The sequence below is a fragment of the Vidua macroura genome, chromosome 25 (assembly GCF_024509145.1).
Source record: "Vidua macroura isolate BioBank_ID:100142 chromosome 25, ASM2450914v1, whole genome shotgun sequence".
NCBI classification, from domain to species: Eukaryota; Metazoa; Chordata; class Aves; order Passeriformes; family Viduidae; genus Vidua; species Vidua macroura.
The window spans coordinates 669,145-685,513 of NC_071595.1; the positions used below are offsets into that span (position 1 = coordinate 669,145).

Consider the following 16,369-nt stretch of genomic DNA (forward strand, 5'->3'; position numbering starts at 1 on the left):
GACACTCAGGGCAGCTTCTGTAAGACTCCACTGGGCACCCCTGTGGCTGGTTACAGTGCAAGATGAGGGAAGAGCCTCGAGTTGTGCCAGGAGAGGTTCAGGTTGGACATCAGAAAAAATTTCTCTTTGGAAAGAGCTCTCGGGCATTGGAAGGGGCTGCCCAGGGAAGTGGTGGAGTCCCAATCCCTGGAGGTGTCTGAGGAACAACTGGACGTGGCCCTCAGTGCTCTGGCAAGGTGGGGATCAGTCACGGGTTGGGCTCAATGGTCTTGGAGGTCCTTTCCAACCTGAGTGACTGTGGGATTCTATTCTACAAACTGTATTTACCGTGCATCTCCCAGCTGTGGTGTGTCAGGAAGGGCAAGATGTTCAGGATATCTGCTCCGCAAAAAGTCAAGTTCAAGGGAGTCCCGCTCCCACGGGGATCATTCTCAGGCTCCCAGCTGGTCCCCGGGAGGTGGGGGTGAGTACCCAATGTCACTGTTGCTTTGTCTGCAGGAGCCGTGGGAGCAGGATGCTGCCGGACGTCGCGGCGCCGCTGGTGATGCTGGGCACGATGGTGATGGTGATGGGCCCTGGCTCGGCCGCGGCAGGCGGCGTGGGGGGCTACGCTCAAGTCAAGTACATGCAGCCCATGGTGAAGGGACCCCTGGGACCCCCGTTCCGTGAAGGCAAAGGGCAGTACCTGGGTAAGGGATGCACTCTGTGCGAGGACACGGGGCACGGCAAGGGGACACGGCACCTCACAGCCATTGGGCACTTGTCACCCTCGACCCTTCAGGGTCAGAGCTCCCGGAAGCCACCTGGCACAGCCGAGGGTGCTGCTGTCCAAAACACTTTTGGCCAAGCATGGCCAGATCATTTGGGTCTTTAACCCAGTGCAAAAGGACAGGGTGGGCACGGGTAGAGGCTCAGCAGGGAAGTGAAACTTTTCTGGGGCTGGGAGGGCACCTTGGTCTGGGAGCCAGGGGACACAGGGGACTCTCCAGCCTCTGGCTCCCATCCCCAACAGCGGGAGGCACAGAAGCCCCAGCACTCACCGTCTCTGCCTTTCCCCTGCTGCTAAACCTGAGCTGTCCTGGCAAGGCTTTTTCCACTCCTCCACCTATTCCGTTTCCCTGTCTGCATTTTGCACCAGCTGGGAAAGGAAAGAGTGCCAAGGCTGGAGCTGAGACCCAGCCTGGCGAGGGAAGAGCAGGAGAGAGACATTTCCTCTCTCAGAGAGCAGCGACCAGAAACTCCACACGTGTTAAATTGCTCCCCACTGAGTGATGTGCACCCAGAGGGGCAGAGGCACCAGGGTCATTGCTCTGCACAGCCAGCGCTCCAGCACCCCCAGCCTTCTGTAATCCCTTGTCCCCAGCTGCCCTGCCTGCACCCATCCCAGTGCTGGCACCACCATGGGATGGGGCGCTGCTGGGCTCGGGTATCCAGACCTGCCAGCTCGGTGCTCTGCCCTTGGGAAGAGCCACCGGAGCCTCCCCACGGGTTGTCATGGACCTGGACCCTCCCAGGAGCTGAAGTCTTGGCTCTGGGAGGAGAAGCTGGAGAAGGCTGGGCCACCGGTGGCTGACTTACTGGAGGGCTGAATGGCTTATCAGGAGTTCAGCTCAGCACATGTGTCAGAAAACACACAGAAAACCTGGAGCCGAAGAGTGCTTCAAGCCCCCCCTCCCTGCCCCCTTCCCAGCTGTTGTAAAGCTGCTCCCTGAATCCCAGCCAGAGCCAAAACCTTCCAGCGTAGCACAGGAACACTTCAGCTGCTGGTGGGACTGGATTCAAATCTCTCCCTGCTGTCCTCCCTTCTTTTTTCCCTTCTTCCTATGCATGGGAGCGGCTTGCTTTGCCTCTGAGCAATGCTGCCTATGGTGGGGAGAGCAGTGAGTGTGCCAGGCTGGGGCAAGGAGGGGTTTGGACAAGCTCTGCCAGGTTAGACCAGGCAGAGGGGACACTGAGGCAGGGCAGAGCACAGAAGTCCCTTGGATATTACTCCTCAAAACCCTTGGGAAGGAGAGGACAGGTGGGGGACAGGAGAGGGGGACGCAGGGACAGCTGCAGCCCGAGCCACCGGCTGTGGGGCTGCACAGAGCCAGCTGGGGAAGCCGGTGCCTCCTGGATCCCACCGAGCTCCCATCTCTGCTTAACCTCTAATTTGGCAAGGAAAATCCCTGCTGGCCTTCTGCCCTGCTCGGGGAGCTCAGCTGACTCGCCGCGACGGCGCAGGGCTGTGCCGTGTCCCTGCGGGTTACCCCGACCCGCTGGGAGCTGTGCGGGGCCCCCGGGCTGCCCCGGCCGGGCCGCGGGGCTGGGACCCCCGGCTGGGGGGCGGGGGGTTCCCTCCTGCCTCCAGGTGCCATCCGGTGAGTGACAGGTTTCCTCAGGGTGCCAGACACCTTTTCTCACCCCAAAATAGCTGCCTCAGAGCACAGTGAGAGCTGAGGGGAGGAGATGCTGCTAAATGCTGAAATGCTCAGAACACTGAAGCAGAGATTTGCACACTGGGGGTTTATTTTGGCTTAATTTACACCATGTCGATGGCCCTGCAGCTAGGTAAACCCATGAGTGAGTGCTGTGCTGGGGCACCCACTGCTGGGAGACAGTATGAGAGGTGCTAAAGCACTGATCCCACGCAACATCCCCGTGAGCCTGTGAAACTCTCTCACGAGACAGAGCTTGGCAGCAGCTCTGGAACAAGCTCGGCCAGGCTCCGCCACGGAGCAGCCAACCTCTCCTTCCTGCAGTGTCATCTGGCCGTGCTGGCCAGACCCGCTGCTGGCTGCTCGTGGCTGGGAACCACTTCCCATCCTGCTGGATTATTCCTCTGCTGGCCGGTCTGCGCTGCTGGGTCCCTTCTCCAGGCAGGAGGGGTCCTTACCGGGATGAACACAGCTCCAGAGGGGCTGCAGCACCCATGCCCATGCTCCTCAGGAGGTGGAATGCTCCGTGGTGCCCAGGTGGGAGCTCCCGGGATCATTCCTGCCCCGTCCCCTTCCCGCTGCCCCAGCTCACGGCAGCTCAGGTCATGCGTCGAGGGGAACACGAACCCCACGCTGGTGCTGCGAAGCGCAGAGCTCCGAGACATGTGTCTGTGGTAAGACATGGCCTTTTGAAATCGGACACCAGTGGGGCTGCAGTGTCCCAGTTTCTCTCCGCTGACGGCCCCAGTTTGGTTTTCCCGTCTGCTTTTTTGGCCGCCTGCAAGCTGGCAGCTCCCGCCTGGCGTTTCTCTCCACTGCCTTGTGTGAGAGAGTGTGTGTGTGCTTTTTCCTTCCTTCGTGGGCTCAGCTGTAGATCCTTGTTCTGATTCCATGCAAAATGACCTAGAAAACGAATTCATTTCAAACCATTGCAAGAAAATAAAAAATTAAAAAGTGGGTGGGAGAAAACACATTGAAATAATTTACTGGAGAATTTTTTTCCAGAATCCAAACCCCAGAAACAGTGCAGCACTGCACAGCTCCCTTGCCCTCTTTTCCACACCGTTTTCCGGGGTGAGAAGCAGAAGTTTGCAGAAATCCAGTGGCAGTGTCATGACAGACAAGTATTTCCTTCATCAAGAGAGCCAAGTGACCGCAGCTACAGCTGAGGATGTGGGCCAGGCTTTGATTTATAGATAAGCTCTAAAAATGTTTCCATTACCCAAGGAAAACACAGCGGCACCGGGCTGGGAAGGGCCAGAGCTAATTGCTGTGTTCAGGACAGGCAAAGCCACCTCTGATGCTCTGGGAGCCGTGCCTGCTGCTGCCACAGTTATTCTTTTCACGTGTCTCAAATCTCCCATAAGCTTTTCCCGTTGACTGAGGAAATCTCCGTGCTGGCAGATCCCAGCACCACGTGTGTCCGTGCTCCCAAAGCCCAGCTTGGCTCACTGAGGGGCCAGCCTGGCAGACCTTGTATCCCGCTCCCAGCCCAGGCAGGATCCATCCCCATCCCAGGAACTTGTTCATATAGATCTCTTCCCACCTGGAATGATCTCCCTCGGGCAGGTTTGATTTCAATTCACCCAAGATGTCACAGCCCTTTCCTCTGCCTTTCGCATTTCTCATCATTGTCGCGTGTACATGTGACTGTCGAGCATTTCCTTCATTTCAAACTGCCCAAAAAAGAGTTTGTCAGATTTATTCTTTCTCACCCTTTCCTGGTGTCACGTGGGAGGTGACACTCTGCCTGGGCCAGCCTCGAGGAGTTATTTATGCTCACGTCTGTGCTTTCCATGCTGAGCTGTGGTGGGCATGTCATCTGCCTCTCCTTGCCTTTGGAGTCTCTCAGCCCATTAGTTTCTTTCTTATATCCGTTTGCAAAAGACCTCAATAAATTCTTGAAATGTCAAGTGGTTGCGGCCTATTCCCAGCTGGGCTGACTCATTTGGACGGAGCTGAGGCTGCATTTCCCTCCCAGCTCTTGGCTTCTCCTCCATCCCCAGAGCTTTTTTGCTTTTTGGTTTTTCTCTGCCTTGCTGGACTCGGGAGCTGTGCCAGCAAGCACTGTAGGCATGGCCCAACCCACACATCCATCGCCTCCTCAGGCTCTCGAGTACATGTCCAAGAGTTTTCTTTTTAATCCAAAAGGATTAAAGGTCTCCCGAGGCCCTGGACTCGCGGGACGGGGTGAGGGATTATCCTCAGTCTTGGCTCGCTCTGTCGCCATCCTCGCAGCTGAGCCCAGGCAGGAGCGACTGAATCCCACGGTGCTTTCGAGGCCGCTGGGAAATGAGGCAGCAGGAGGTTTGAATCCAGCTCCAAAACCACCCTGCAGTAACTCATCGCAAAATAGCCCTGCCAGAGCTGACAGCAAGCGCTGGCACCTTCCATGGTGCCACCTGACATCATGGAGGGATGTGAAGCTGGAATGAGAACTCTGGGCTTTGGCCTTGCCTCAGGACAGCCCTCTGAAGTGGGGGCCCAGGAATGCTGTGGCCGTGTTTCAGTGGAAGGGTCCCCTTCAAGCCCAGCCCAGGCCACTGAGAGACCCCGGCCCCAACATCCCAAGGACACTCCTTGCCCACGGCCAGCTCTAGTGACGCCCTGTGTCTCCTCTCTCCACAGACATGCCGCCTCTGCTGCCCATGGACCTCAAAGGGGAGCCAGGACCGCCAGGGAAGCCTGGCCCACGTGGACCTCCCGGGCCCCCCGGCTACCCGGGAAAACCGGGCACCGGGAAGCCGGGAATGCACGGCCAGCCTGGGCCAGCTGGGCCCCCTGGCTTCTCAGGCATTGGGAAACCCGGCATCCCAGGACTCCCCGGGAAGGCGGGTATGAAGGGGATGCCCGGAGCCAAGGGCGAGCCTGGCATGCGTGGGGAGCAAGGGCCCAGGGGACTCCCCGGCCCGCCGGGGCTGCCCGGGCCAGCCGGCCTCTCTGTCAATGGGAAGCCGGGTCCCCAGGGCGGCCCCGGCCTGCCCGGTTTTCGGGGAGAGCCTGGCCCGAAAGGAGAGCCGGGTCCCCGCGGAGAACGAGGGATGAAGGGTGAAAACGGCGTGGGGAAGCCGGGCTTACCGGGGCCCCGGGGGAACGGGGGCCCTCCCGGCCCCGCGGGGCCCCCGGGACCCGCCGGCGTTGGGAAGCCTGGCCTCGATGGGCTGCCGGGCGCGCCCGGCGACAAGGGCGACATGGGTCCCCCGGGCGGGCCGGGTGTCACCGGGGAGCCCGGCCCTGTGGGGCCACGGGGACCCCCCGGGATCGATGGGATCGGTGTCCCGGGAGTCGCGGGGGTGCCGGGGATACAGGGCCCCATGGGACCGAAGGGAGAGCCCGGGATCCGCGGCCTCCCTGGCATGCCAGGCCCCACGGGCTATGGGAAGCCAGGCATGCCCGGCATGAAAGGAGACCGCGGGCAGCCCGGGGCGCAGGGAGCCATCGGCGATAAGGGGGAGCCCGGCGTTGACGGGGAGCCGGGCGAGCCAGGCCCTGCCGGCATCATCGGCCCGCCGGGCCCGCCGGGGTCCATGGGGCTGCCGGGCAAGCACGGGCTGCCCGGCCCCAAGGGGGACGTGGGGCCGAGCGGGCCCCCGGGAATGCCGGGGATACGCGGCGACCAGGGCCCGAACGGCTTCGCAGGGAAGCCGGGGGTGCCGGGAGAAAGAGGCCTGCCCGGGTCACTGGGACCTCCCGGCCCGACGGGCCCCAAAGGTGAACCAGGGTTCATCGGCCTTCCGGGGGTGCCTGGATTAACGGGCGGCCCCGGGCCCAAAGGGGACGGTGGGATCCCGGGGCAGCCGGGGCTGAGGGGCCCCTCCGGCATCCCGGGATTGCAAGGACCTGCTGGTCCCATGGGGCCTCAGGGGCTACCAGGCCTGAAAGGGGAGCCCGGGCTCCCTGGCATTCCCGGCGAGGGGAAGACTGGCGAGCCTGGCATGGCCGGACCCATCGGCCCACCTGGAATGCCAGGAACGCCGGGGCTGAACGGGCCACCAGGGCCACCGGGGCCACCTGGGCCACCAGGAGCGCCAGGAGTGCTGGACGAGACGGGCATCGCGGGGCTGCACCTGCCGGACGGCGGCGTGGAGGGGGCTGTGCTGGGCAACGGGAAGCCGGGCAAGCCGCAGTATGGGCGAGGAGAGCTCGCTGCCCGCATCGCGCCGGCCTTCACTGCCATCCTCACCTCCCCCTTCCCCGCATCCGGCATGCCCGTCAAGTTTGACCGGACCTTGTATAACGGGCACAACGGCTACAACCCGGTCACCGGGATCTTCACCTGCCCCGTATCCGGAATCTACTACTTTGCCTACCATGTGCACGTCAAAGGGACCAACGTTTGGGTGGCCCTGTATAAGAACAACGTGCCGGCCACCTACACCTACGATGAGTACAAAAAGGGGTACCTGGACCAGGCCTCGGGCAGTGCCGTGCTTGAACTCAAGGAGAACGACCAGGTCTGGGTACAGATGCCCTCGGACCAGGCCAATGGGCTGTACTCCACGGAATACATCCACTCCTCCTTCTCTGGGTTCCTGCTCTGCCCCACATAACAGCTGTTGGGCACGTTTCCTTTTCACCCACTTTAGCCATAAACTTTTTTTTTTTTTTTTTTTGATAAAAAAAGTGTTTTAAAATTAATACAAAAAAGAAAAATCACTGGGAAGAACGCGCAAGACATTGTCATGGGACCTTGCTTCACACTGTTTGATCCATGAGTCAAGAGGGTAATCGGGAAGGAGACATCTATCCATCTATCTTTCTTTTTTTGGGGAAGGGAGAAGGGAGGGAGGGGAGCGACTTCCTCAACAAAGCATATTTGGAATAAGTACCCCAGTGACTGGACATCAAACACAGGAACACGCTTGGGATGGCAAGGATCTGGCTGTGTGATCCAGAGAGGAAGACCAGACCCCCGTGGTCTGTATCAAGTGCCCTCGTTTCCCATTTGGAATGCTAGATAAATAAATCCAGCTGTGTCATGGCTGATGTGTTGGTAACCAATACAGGGTCCCAGGCACTTACACAAACCCGTACAGCAGCAGGGATCCACGCTGGATTGAGAAATTTCCTTCCAAACCATCAGATGCCCAAGTTCCAGGCTCGCTGACGCCTGTTTTTCCAGACTCTGCTTTGGGGCAGTCTCTCCGATTCACTCCAGATTCAGTGTGGTTGGATTTTTAATCCTAAAGAGTGGAACACTTTGCATAAGCACCTTCTTCTAAGAAGTAAATATTATTTTTAACCCTCCCCCCCAGCACCTTTAGGAATAAAATCATCCAGGCACTGGTACCTGGGAGGATGCCATGACCGGTTCCAAAGGCGGTGAGGGAAGCTGGGACCCCCGTGATGAACAACGATCTGCTCTCCCCATCCACCTGCTGGGAAGTCCAAGGGCTGGTCCTGTCCCGTCTGTGTCTGCAGCCCAAAGACTTGCTTGGCCTCAGGAGCATCTCTGCCCACACAAGGACACAGTGCAAGCCCAGCTCACGCTGCTGCCAGCTGGTGTGACATAAGGAAGTGCCACTGATGGACAACTTGCTTTTCCTGTCTCACTATTTCGGGATGTGTGAACTCTTGCATTGGTGTCCCCCCCCTCGTTCCCTGGGGATCTTGGAATTAAGAAAAAATAGTGCTGGTTCTAACTTTCCACACAGTGATTTCACCACGGTGCTATGACCCATTTAAGAACATCACTTACAAGTGTAGTGCAATACCTGTGACAGGGCACCAGCCCCGGGGCCACTCTGTGACTTAGGTTAAAGAAATCAACATTTACCTGTTGTTACCACTTTGTCCCTCAAATGCTTGGAGCGTTACTGACCTGAGCATGAGCTGCAGGGGCTCTGGGCCAGGCACAATGGCACTGCCCCACGTAGATCCTATGGCTCTGCAGGTTTTCTCACAGTAGAACAGTCACTGCCACTTCCAGGACAGGGATGCTGCTCATCCCAGGCCAGGAGCATGCTGCTGAAGTCAATCCACGTGCATATCCCACTGCATGTCCTTCTGCAAAGGCACATCCCTGAGAAACAGCAACAATTTGGTCACCAGCTCTGACCTTTGCATTTTCCCAAAGCCTGTTTGATGGCCAAAGAAACGTAGCAAGACTGGGACTGGGCTTGTTTTCCAGATGGACTCTATGAGATATTTAAACAACTTTTCCTATTTCTGTTTTGCTTGTTTGTTTTCTCCTCAAGCCTGTCCTGTATTTCTGCCTCTTGCCATACAGGCCTTCCTTTTTAAAACTCACCTATCCCTGAAATTAAGAAACACAAGAAGGAAATTTGCAGTTGGAAGGCCAGTGCTCTGGGCACTGCCTCTTGGGGCTGTGTGTCCCTTCCCTGGGATCTTTTCCCTGTGAATTTCTCTCCTTAAAGCTACAAGTTTCATGCAGAGATGAAACTCCTCAAGCTGGAAGGTGCCTGATCCCACTGGACATTTTAAACTCCTGAGGGCGTGGTCAGGACCATTTGGGTTGTGATCCTAACAGGTTATTTCCCAGCAGGAACAGTCCCTTAAATTAAAAGTGGAAGCTCAGATGATTTTTCCAAGCCCAGGTTTGGTAGGAGAGGATGCTGGGAGGGGACTTGTCTCCTTTCCTGTGGAGAACAGAGGGATTTGAGCCGATCCAGCCTCATGCAGGGCCAGGAGCTGCCACGCCTGGTGGGAGCTTCGTCCTGCTCCTCAAAGCAACTTATTTATACTGTGCCTAATCTACAGCCCATCTCTTCTTGTTCTGTTCTGCTTCATTCCAAACTTCTTGTTCGAGCTGGCAAAAAGCAACGACCAAACTCCTCACTGTAGCCACCCCCAGATTAAGTGTGTGCTGTAGATACTGTTCTGTAATTCCACTTTCCTATCACGTGCAGAGCAAACCCATAATCACCCCTTGCAGCTATTTAACCTCTTACATTTACACACTAATGGAAAGCAAAGATATTACATGCACATAGTTAGGCTAAAAAGAAAAACGATGCACAGGATGAGGGAGGCTGTTCACTCTCCAGAAGGATTTTTTTTTTTTTCTGGAATACTGAGTACATATTAGCCAGCAGAAAGGATTATTTTCTGTCGTGTGTGTGAGCGCGTGGGATTTTGGTTTCAATCACAAGAATAAAAAAGGTTGGGTTGGATGAGGTATGTCTATTTTTAATGCTGAAAACGGCATTACAATGTGCATTTTTATATACAAATTCTTACTATTTTTTTTAAATTTGCCTCTAGTATCTTCATTTCTAACCTAGTATATAGAGGTTTTTAGTTTTGTAAATACTTACTACATGCACTGTCCTAGTAAAAGTTGGTTTAAAATGCACTCTTTGTGACCCAAAACTGACCTGCTCTTCACAACTAAAACTGCAGTACTTGATTGTATTGACAAACATCAATAAAACTTATTGTATAGAGGTGGGCTCAGCTGTGCTTTGTCCTGAGTCTTGCTCTGCCTCATACAGTGCTCTTACACTCCATTTCCACCTCAAATCATCTTGCTCATTCCCAGCAGACTCCATAATATCCTTATGCAAAAATTACTGCACATTTCTTGTGATTAAGGAAAAGACTCCCATCTCCAGAAGTTCAGTTTTAGAAAAGGTTGACACCCAGATCCTTCCAGCCTGGTGATTATTAATTTCAGGGACTCAAATTGAAGTCTTAGGGATACCCTTTCCCTTCCATGTGGTTTTTTTTTTCCCATGAGTTTTTTATCCTACATCACACACCTTGTGCACAGCCAGCCTCCACCCTGAGCGAGTCAGGAACACTCAGGACTGGTGAATCACTTGCAAAACACCTTCACAGGCTCACAGTCCAAAGAGAAGGAAATGTGTTTTCCCACCTGATCTCACCTGGCAGAGGTGAAACATTTGCAGGGAAGCTTGGCTGACACACAGGCACCTTCAAAAGCTCATTCCAAGGAGCAAGCCATCCTCCTGCTGCCGTTCACGAGGCTCCCAGTGAATTCCCAGGTCTCTGCACCATCATCACGTGCTGCATTCCAGCACCTGACCTCCTTCCACAGGCTGAGAAGGAAAAGGGGCCTTTCCAAAGGCCCTCCTTGCAACGCTCAGGGTCTACTCACCCTTGTACCAAGAACCACTCCTGGTCCTCTTGGCACTGAGGATGCCCAGCTTCATGACTTGAGTGAAAACACAGGAGCAGTGGCTACTTAACAAAGAGAACTGAGGGATTTTACTTCTTTCCAAGGAAACTAAATGGTTTGGTACACATCTAAATTCAGGCCCAAAGAGCTTTAAACAAGAGCTCTTTGCTTGTCAGGAGTTCCAAACACTTAAAATTATAAAGTTGCTTTAAAAGAAAAATATCTTCTTTTAAATAATTACATGAATCTGGTTGTCCCTCTGGCAGAATAATGTGGAAAACTGATATTTTACAGCTCAGATCTGCAGCACAATACAAAAATATACAACAGACCAAAATTCCACATGTTCCCAGGACAAGAATCCATTTATACAAGGAAAACCCATTATAGCATCACACAAAAGACTGGCACTTGAAAGAAGCAGACAACAGGGGAAACTGGAAGGACCTGTGGCAGCCAGATTCCCACATGTGCATGCAGCCTGACACAGCCACCACGTGCTGACACCACTGGGGAGCACCACAGCCACTTCCCAGTGCCACAAGACATACTGGAGAAATAACAAGAGTTACACTGTCACATTTAAGTTTATAAACATTTCCATATAATGACTTTTTGTTTTCAATTATTAAAAAACTTCCAACCCTTTCTAGATGTGCCATTCCCAAGCTGTTTCTCCCTTTCTGACCAGCTCCAGTAGGAAAAGGTTTTAAATGTGAAGTTCTGGAACACAGCTGTGCTAGAATGTTCTTGGCCACCAGCACCAGCTTCTTTTCAATATTGATGTCCCCAGTTAACCTACCTTTCCCTTTAATTCTGGGGCAATTTTTACCAAGTACAGAGGCTGAGACTGTGATAAATTAACTCCTGCATCCTGCTAAAGTCACTTTTGTGACTGACTGCAGTAGAACCAGGCATTCTATCCCTGTACTACTTCCACTCCCAGATCTGCACTCCACAGGAGCTGGACTCTCATGATCCTTGTGGGTCCTTTTCAATTTGGGGTATTCTGTGATTTAAACAGGAATCTCACTTGGTGCTCTGGGCATATACAGGGCTTTAAAAATACAGGGTACATAGATTAGGAATACAGGAGCAGCCAGAGTGGCTGCAGCAGTGTGACAGTGGCTGTGCAAGGGGGCACAAAGTGCAGCAGGTGCCTGTTGGATCACAAGGCCAAGGACACAGGAGGAGCAGCAATTAGTGACACCCTCTCCCAGCAGGGACAATGAGCCAGCTGGGATTGTCTGCAGCCATCAAAGGTCTCCCACAGAGCCAGCAGCAATGCAAAGAAATCCCTTCTCCCTTCTCTGGTCCTTCTCATTCTGCCTTTAAGGCAACAATCCTCCCCAGAAATCTGCGCTCCATTATCCTGATTCAGCACAGGTGACAGCTTGGGCCACCAGGCCTCTCTGGTGACTCCCATGACATCCCTTATCTGGCCAGCTGAGAATGACCTGCTGCTGTACCAGGGGTGTGGAGACTGGACAGGCCACTGACCACCAAAACACAGCCCATGGACACAGGAGCAGAGCAAAACAGGGAGAAAGTCCACGGATTCAGACACCCGCCAGTGACTGCAATGACAAATGGCACAATGGTGGACGAAGCAAGCAGCAGAAATCCTATGGAAAATGAGACACTCGTGTACACTGGGGGAGCTGCACCCACTGTCCAAGTGCAGCCACTTCCCAGCTGATCCGTGACTGAAGGGGATGTCCCCTCTTTTCCAGGCTGGCTCCAGCTCCCAGCTCCCAGCTGACAGCAGCAGGCACCCTTCCCAGCGAGGCTCGCCGGCGTCGGCCGGTGGCGCGGATCCACCGCTGGGTCTGACCACAGAGGCACAGCTGACCATCCCTTTGCCCTCAGGAAAGCCCTGGAGCTGCCCTGGAGCTCAGAGCCGCTGGCAGTAGAGTTCATAGAGGCTCTTGGCCATCCTCTGGGTCTCCTGGAAAGCCTCACAGCTCTGCTCCCAGCTCGGGGGCACCTGCTCCTCCCCGTAATAGGCGCCGGCGATGGCCCCCGCCATGGTGGCGATGGTGTCCGTGTCCCCCCCCAGGGAGATGCAGTAGATGATGGTTCTCTGCAGGGCGTTGTAGTGGTCAGGAATGTCAGGATCAGCGTCCATGCAGCGCAGGAAGGAGTAAATGGCAGTGGGGACGGAGCGCAGCGCAGCAATGCCATTGCCTGGAACACACCCGTCAGCACCCTCTGAGCTTCCTTCCTTCTCCTTTCCTACTGCACCTTGCTGTTGCCAGTGACTCTCCATAATGATATCACGGATTTTACCAGGAAAAGGTGCAAAAGTTTGTCCCTCAGAAACCCCCCAGTTCCCCAGTAGCACTCACATCCTGCAGAGCAACTCCCAGTTACCCCACTATAGCCTGGCCATACACATCCACTCATTCCCACTCAACATATGACCCAATAGCCCTTAAGAGATCTTGGAATGTTAAGAAACATTATGCAAGGTAAATTTCCCTTAGCAATAATTTTTTTTCCTCTCAATACATAGAGAAAATCACTGGGTTGAGACTCAGAATTCCTGACTGGTGAGCACAGGCAGCTTTTCCAGCATATTCTGTGCCTGACAGGCAGCACAAGCTGAAGAGGAATCTAGGGGAACACACAGCTCCCAGGCTTGCTGAGTTAGTCCTGCTTCCAGCTTTCCTAGGAAAGGTACTCACCCAACTCAAACAATACATCTGCTTTGGGAACACTGCTGAGCTCCAAAAATTCCTTGATTTTCTTTAGACGCCTGGAAAATGGTAAATCCTCAAATCCCAGCCTGCAAACAGAGAGTGCAGTGAAGAGGAGAGAACATGAAGAGCCAGAACAAACCACCACAGCAGGGTTGGGGCTTTCCCCAAGCTACTCACGCTCGGGCATCACTGAGAGACTTGTCATCCGCCTCCACATGCTCCATGTGGCTGATGAGCTGCTCCAGGAAGGTTTCCCTGCTGAGCCCTTCCTGCAGCGCCAGGTGCACAGCCAGGGCCTGCAGGATGGCCCCGTTGTAGCCCAGGGAGTTGGCGTGGGTCAGCTCCGCGCTCAGCTTCGCAAACTGCCAGAGAAACCCCCGTGTCAGCAAAGCTTCCCGGGACGCTCCCCTGGCAGCAGGGACACCCAGAGAAGCCCAGAATGTTCCGTTACCTTCTTGACATCCTGGACGTCGGAATAGACAAGGGGGATGGCGGCCACCCTCATGGCCCCGCCGTTCCCGTAGGAGCCCTTCCCGTTGAACTGGGCTCTCGCGGGCTCAAACACGTCGTTGCACTTGGGGCTCAGGAGCTTCTTGAAGACGTTGACCACGGCCATCCCATAGCCCCTGTTGGGCTCCTTCTTGTACTCCTCAGCAAACCTGGTGTGGGCAGGGGGGAAAACAGCCGGGGGGTTTGGTCTGTTACTGGGGTTTGCGATTGGATGAAACCTCTTGCTGAAGTGAATTAATAACGCACACGTAAATCAGCGGCAGGGCTCAGTGACTCAGTGCTGCAGGGAAACGTGCCCAAAGAACAGCGTGAAAGAAGGATGTATAAACATCACCTTCCATAACCCACTTGTTTCCCTCTCAACTCTGCCTCAAAATAGAAGCAAACTAGAAGCATTTCCGTGGGTCACAACCACAAGGAAAGTCTTTTGTTCAAGTTCAATGGAAGAGTTTTCTAAACAAAGAAATGCTTTCCCTTAAGTGGAACCAAATGCTCTCAGGGCTGGGGATTCAACAGGGAAACGGATCATAAACAGAGTCAAGCTGAGCTCACTCCTATTCCCTCACTAAATTAAGGGCAGCGCAAACATAAATAGCAACAAATAAACATGAAACAAAATGTTTCTGGCATCTCCAAACATTCTCCTCCCCAAAGGTGAACACACACAAGGCTGGCACAAAGCAGTGCTGCCCTGTCAAGGCAGCTTCAGACTCCACACTGCAGCTGACCCTGCTGCACAGTCCAAGGCACGGCAAAGCAACAACAATTTAAAGGATTAACCACCTCTTTCCTAACTCTTTCCTCTGCAAAAATCAGTAATTAGAATTAGTCTGCCTCAGCCCCTGTCCCCTTCCACGGACAGTCAGTGATGGTTACACCTTCAGGAAGCCTCATGCTCACCTCTTGGCCATGTCAACCTCATCGAACTCCTGCTTGGCCAGCAGTGACTGCACCACCGACCTGCTCATGGCCGTGTCGTCCGTGTACGGCAGCGACTCTGCAACGGGAGGGCAAAGAGTCACACCAGCAGCCAGGGACAAACTGCTCCTGCCCTTTGCCAGCACCACCCTCCTCTCCAGGGCCTGGCTGCCACAGCCTGGAACAGCTGGGGCTGCCCCTGGATCCCTGGAAGTGCCCAAGGCCAGGTTGGACGGGGTTTGGAGCAGCCTGGGACAGTGGGAGGTCCCTGCCCATGGAAAGTGGGTGGCACTGGATGATTTCTAAGGTGCCTTCCAACCCAAACCTGTCTGGAATTTAAGTTCCCTGGCACTCTGAGGTTGACACTGCCACGGTTGTCAAAGTAAGGAGACACAGCCAGGGAGCTGCATCCACACCTATAATGACACAGAATATACTTCAAGATTAGTGAGAGCCAGGAGATGTCTGACATCCAGAGGTACATATGGACAAGAGAGTCAGCCCAACACAGAATCACAGATTTCCAGGAAGGGACCTTAAAGCCCATCCTGTTCCACTCCCTGCCATGGCAGGGACACCTTCCATTATCCCAGGTGCTCCAAGCCCCAGTGTCCAACCTGGACTTGGGCACTACCAGGGATCCAGGGGCAGCCACAGCTCCTCTGAGCAATCTGTGCCAGGGTGCCACCACCCTCAGGGGGAACAATTCCTTCCCAAAATCCCGTCTAACCCTGCCCTCTGGCAGTGGGAAGCCATTGCCATGTCCTGTCATTCCAGGCCCTTGTCAACAGCCTCCATCTCTCCTGCAGACTCCCCTCAGGCGCTGTAAGGCTGCAATCATTTCCTAAGAGTTAATTAACAACTCTGCGCTTCTCTCGCTCTTCTCCTCCTCAAGTTTTGGTACCTGTGCTCCCTGCCGACACCCCAGCACTGCCACACCCATTCACAGCGCACTCCACCGCAGCTCCCCGGAGCAGGAGCAGCAGGAGCCAGCCGAGCAAACCGCGGGTCCCTCAGCATCAGCGGTGTCCCTAAGGAATCCCCAGGGAATCAGGAACGGGTGTTGAACGCCCGCAGCACAGGGGCACAGGGCAGTCACAGCGGAGATGCCCCACAAGCCGGTGAGGGGTAAGGACCGAGGGGCACACACGTTTCGGGGGAGCAGAGGGGTTGGGAATCTGCAGGTTGGGCAGACAAATCTGGTTGGGAATCTGCAGCTTGGGCACACCTCAAAGCCCAGCAGCTGGGGGTGCTAAGGGACGCGGACACGCGCACCCCGAAGCCCAGTCCTGGTGGTACTGAGGGAGAAGGACACAAACACCCCAAAGCCAGGGGAGTGCTGGGGTCTAATCCGAATCTCTGGGGCGCCGAGCGCCGTGCACAGCGGGGTGTGTGCCGCGCTCCTCTCACCCACACGCACCTCCGCGTGCACTCCCCGCCGCCTCCCCTCCCTCCTCAGGCGGCGCCGGCTCCAGCCCTTTGAGGAAACTCAGCAGCTCCGGCAGCTTCACGACGCTCCTGCCTTCGAAAACAGCTCCCAGGCAATCCCCCAACAACGCCCCGGCCAAGCAGCCTCGGAACCGAGCGAGGCCGGGCCGGGGACGAGCCGGGAGCCGCCCGGGGCCTGAGGCCGGACCCGCCGCCGCCATTTTGCAGCGAGCGGCGTCTTCTTCCTCCGGGCCGCTAGGGGGCAGTGTGCGCGGAAGCGCCTTTGGCGCTTC

The 16,369-nt window shown here is 55.3% G+C and overlaps 2 protein-coding genes across 2 annotated transcripts; one reads left to right on the top strand and one right to left on the bottom strand.

The window, feature by feature from the left end:
• The first annotated feature begins 514 nt into the window (after positions 1-514).
• On the top strand, positions 515-9,823 carry COL8A2 (collagen type VIII alpha 2 chain). Its single transcript, XM_053998656.1, has 2 exons — positions 515-689; positions 5,046-9,823. Exons 1-2 carry the CDS (start codon positions 515-517, stop codon positions 6,965-6,967), a joined length of 2,097 nt encoding a protein of 698 aa, XP_053854631.1. The 3' UTR covers positions 6,968-9,823.
• A 758-nt stretch (positions 9,824-10,581) lies between these two features.
• ADPRS (ADP-ribosylserine hydrolase) lies at positions 10,582-16,297 on the bottom strand. Its single transcript, XM_053998657.1, has 6 exons — positions 16,069-16,297; positions 14,631-14,727; positions 13,672-13,879; positions 13,398-13,582; positions 13,206-13,306; positions 10,582-12,705 (listed from the first exon to the last, which is right to left on the bottom strand). The coding sequence occupies exons 1-6, from the start codon at positions 16,295-16,297 to the stop codon at positions 12,413-12,415; spliced, it is 1,113 nt and encodes a 370-aa protein (XP_053854632.1). The 3' UTR covers positions 10,582-12,412.
• Positions 16,298-16,369: the final 72 nt, after the last annotated feature.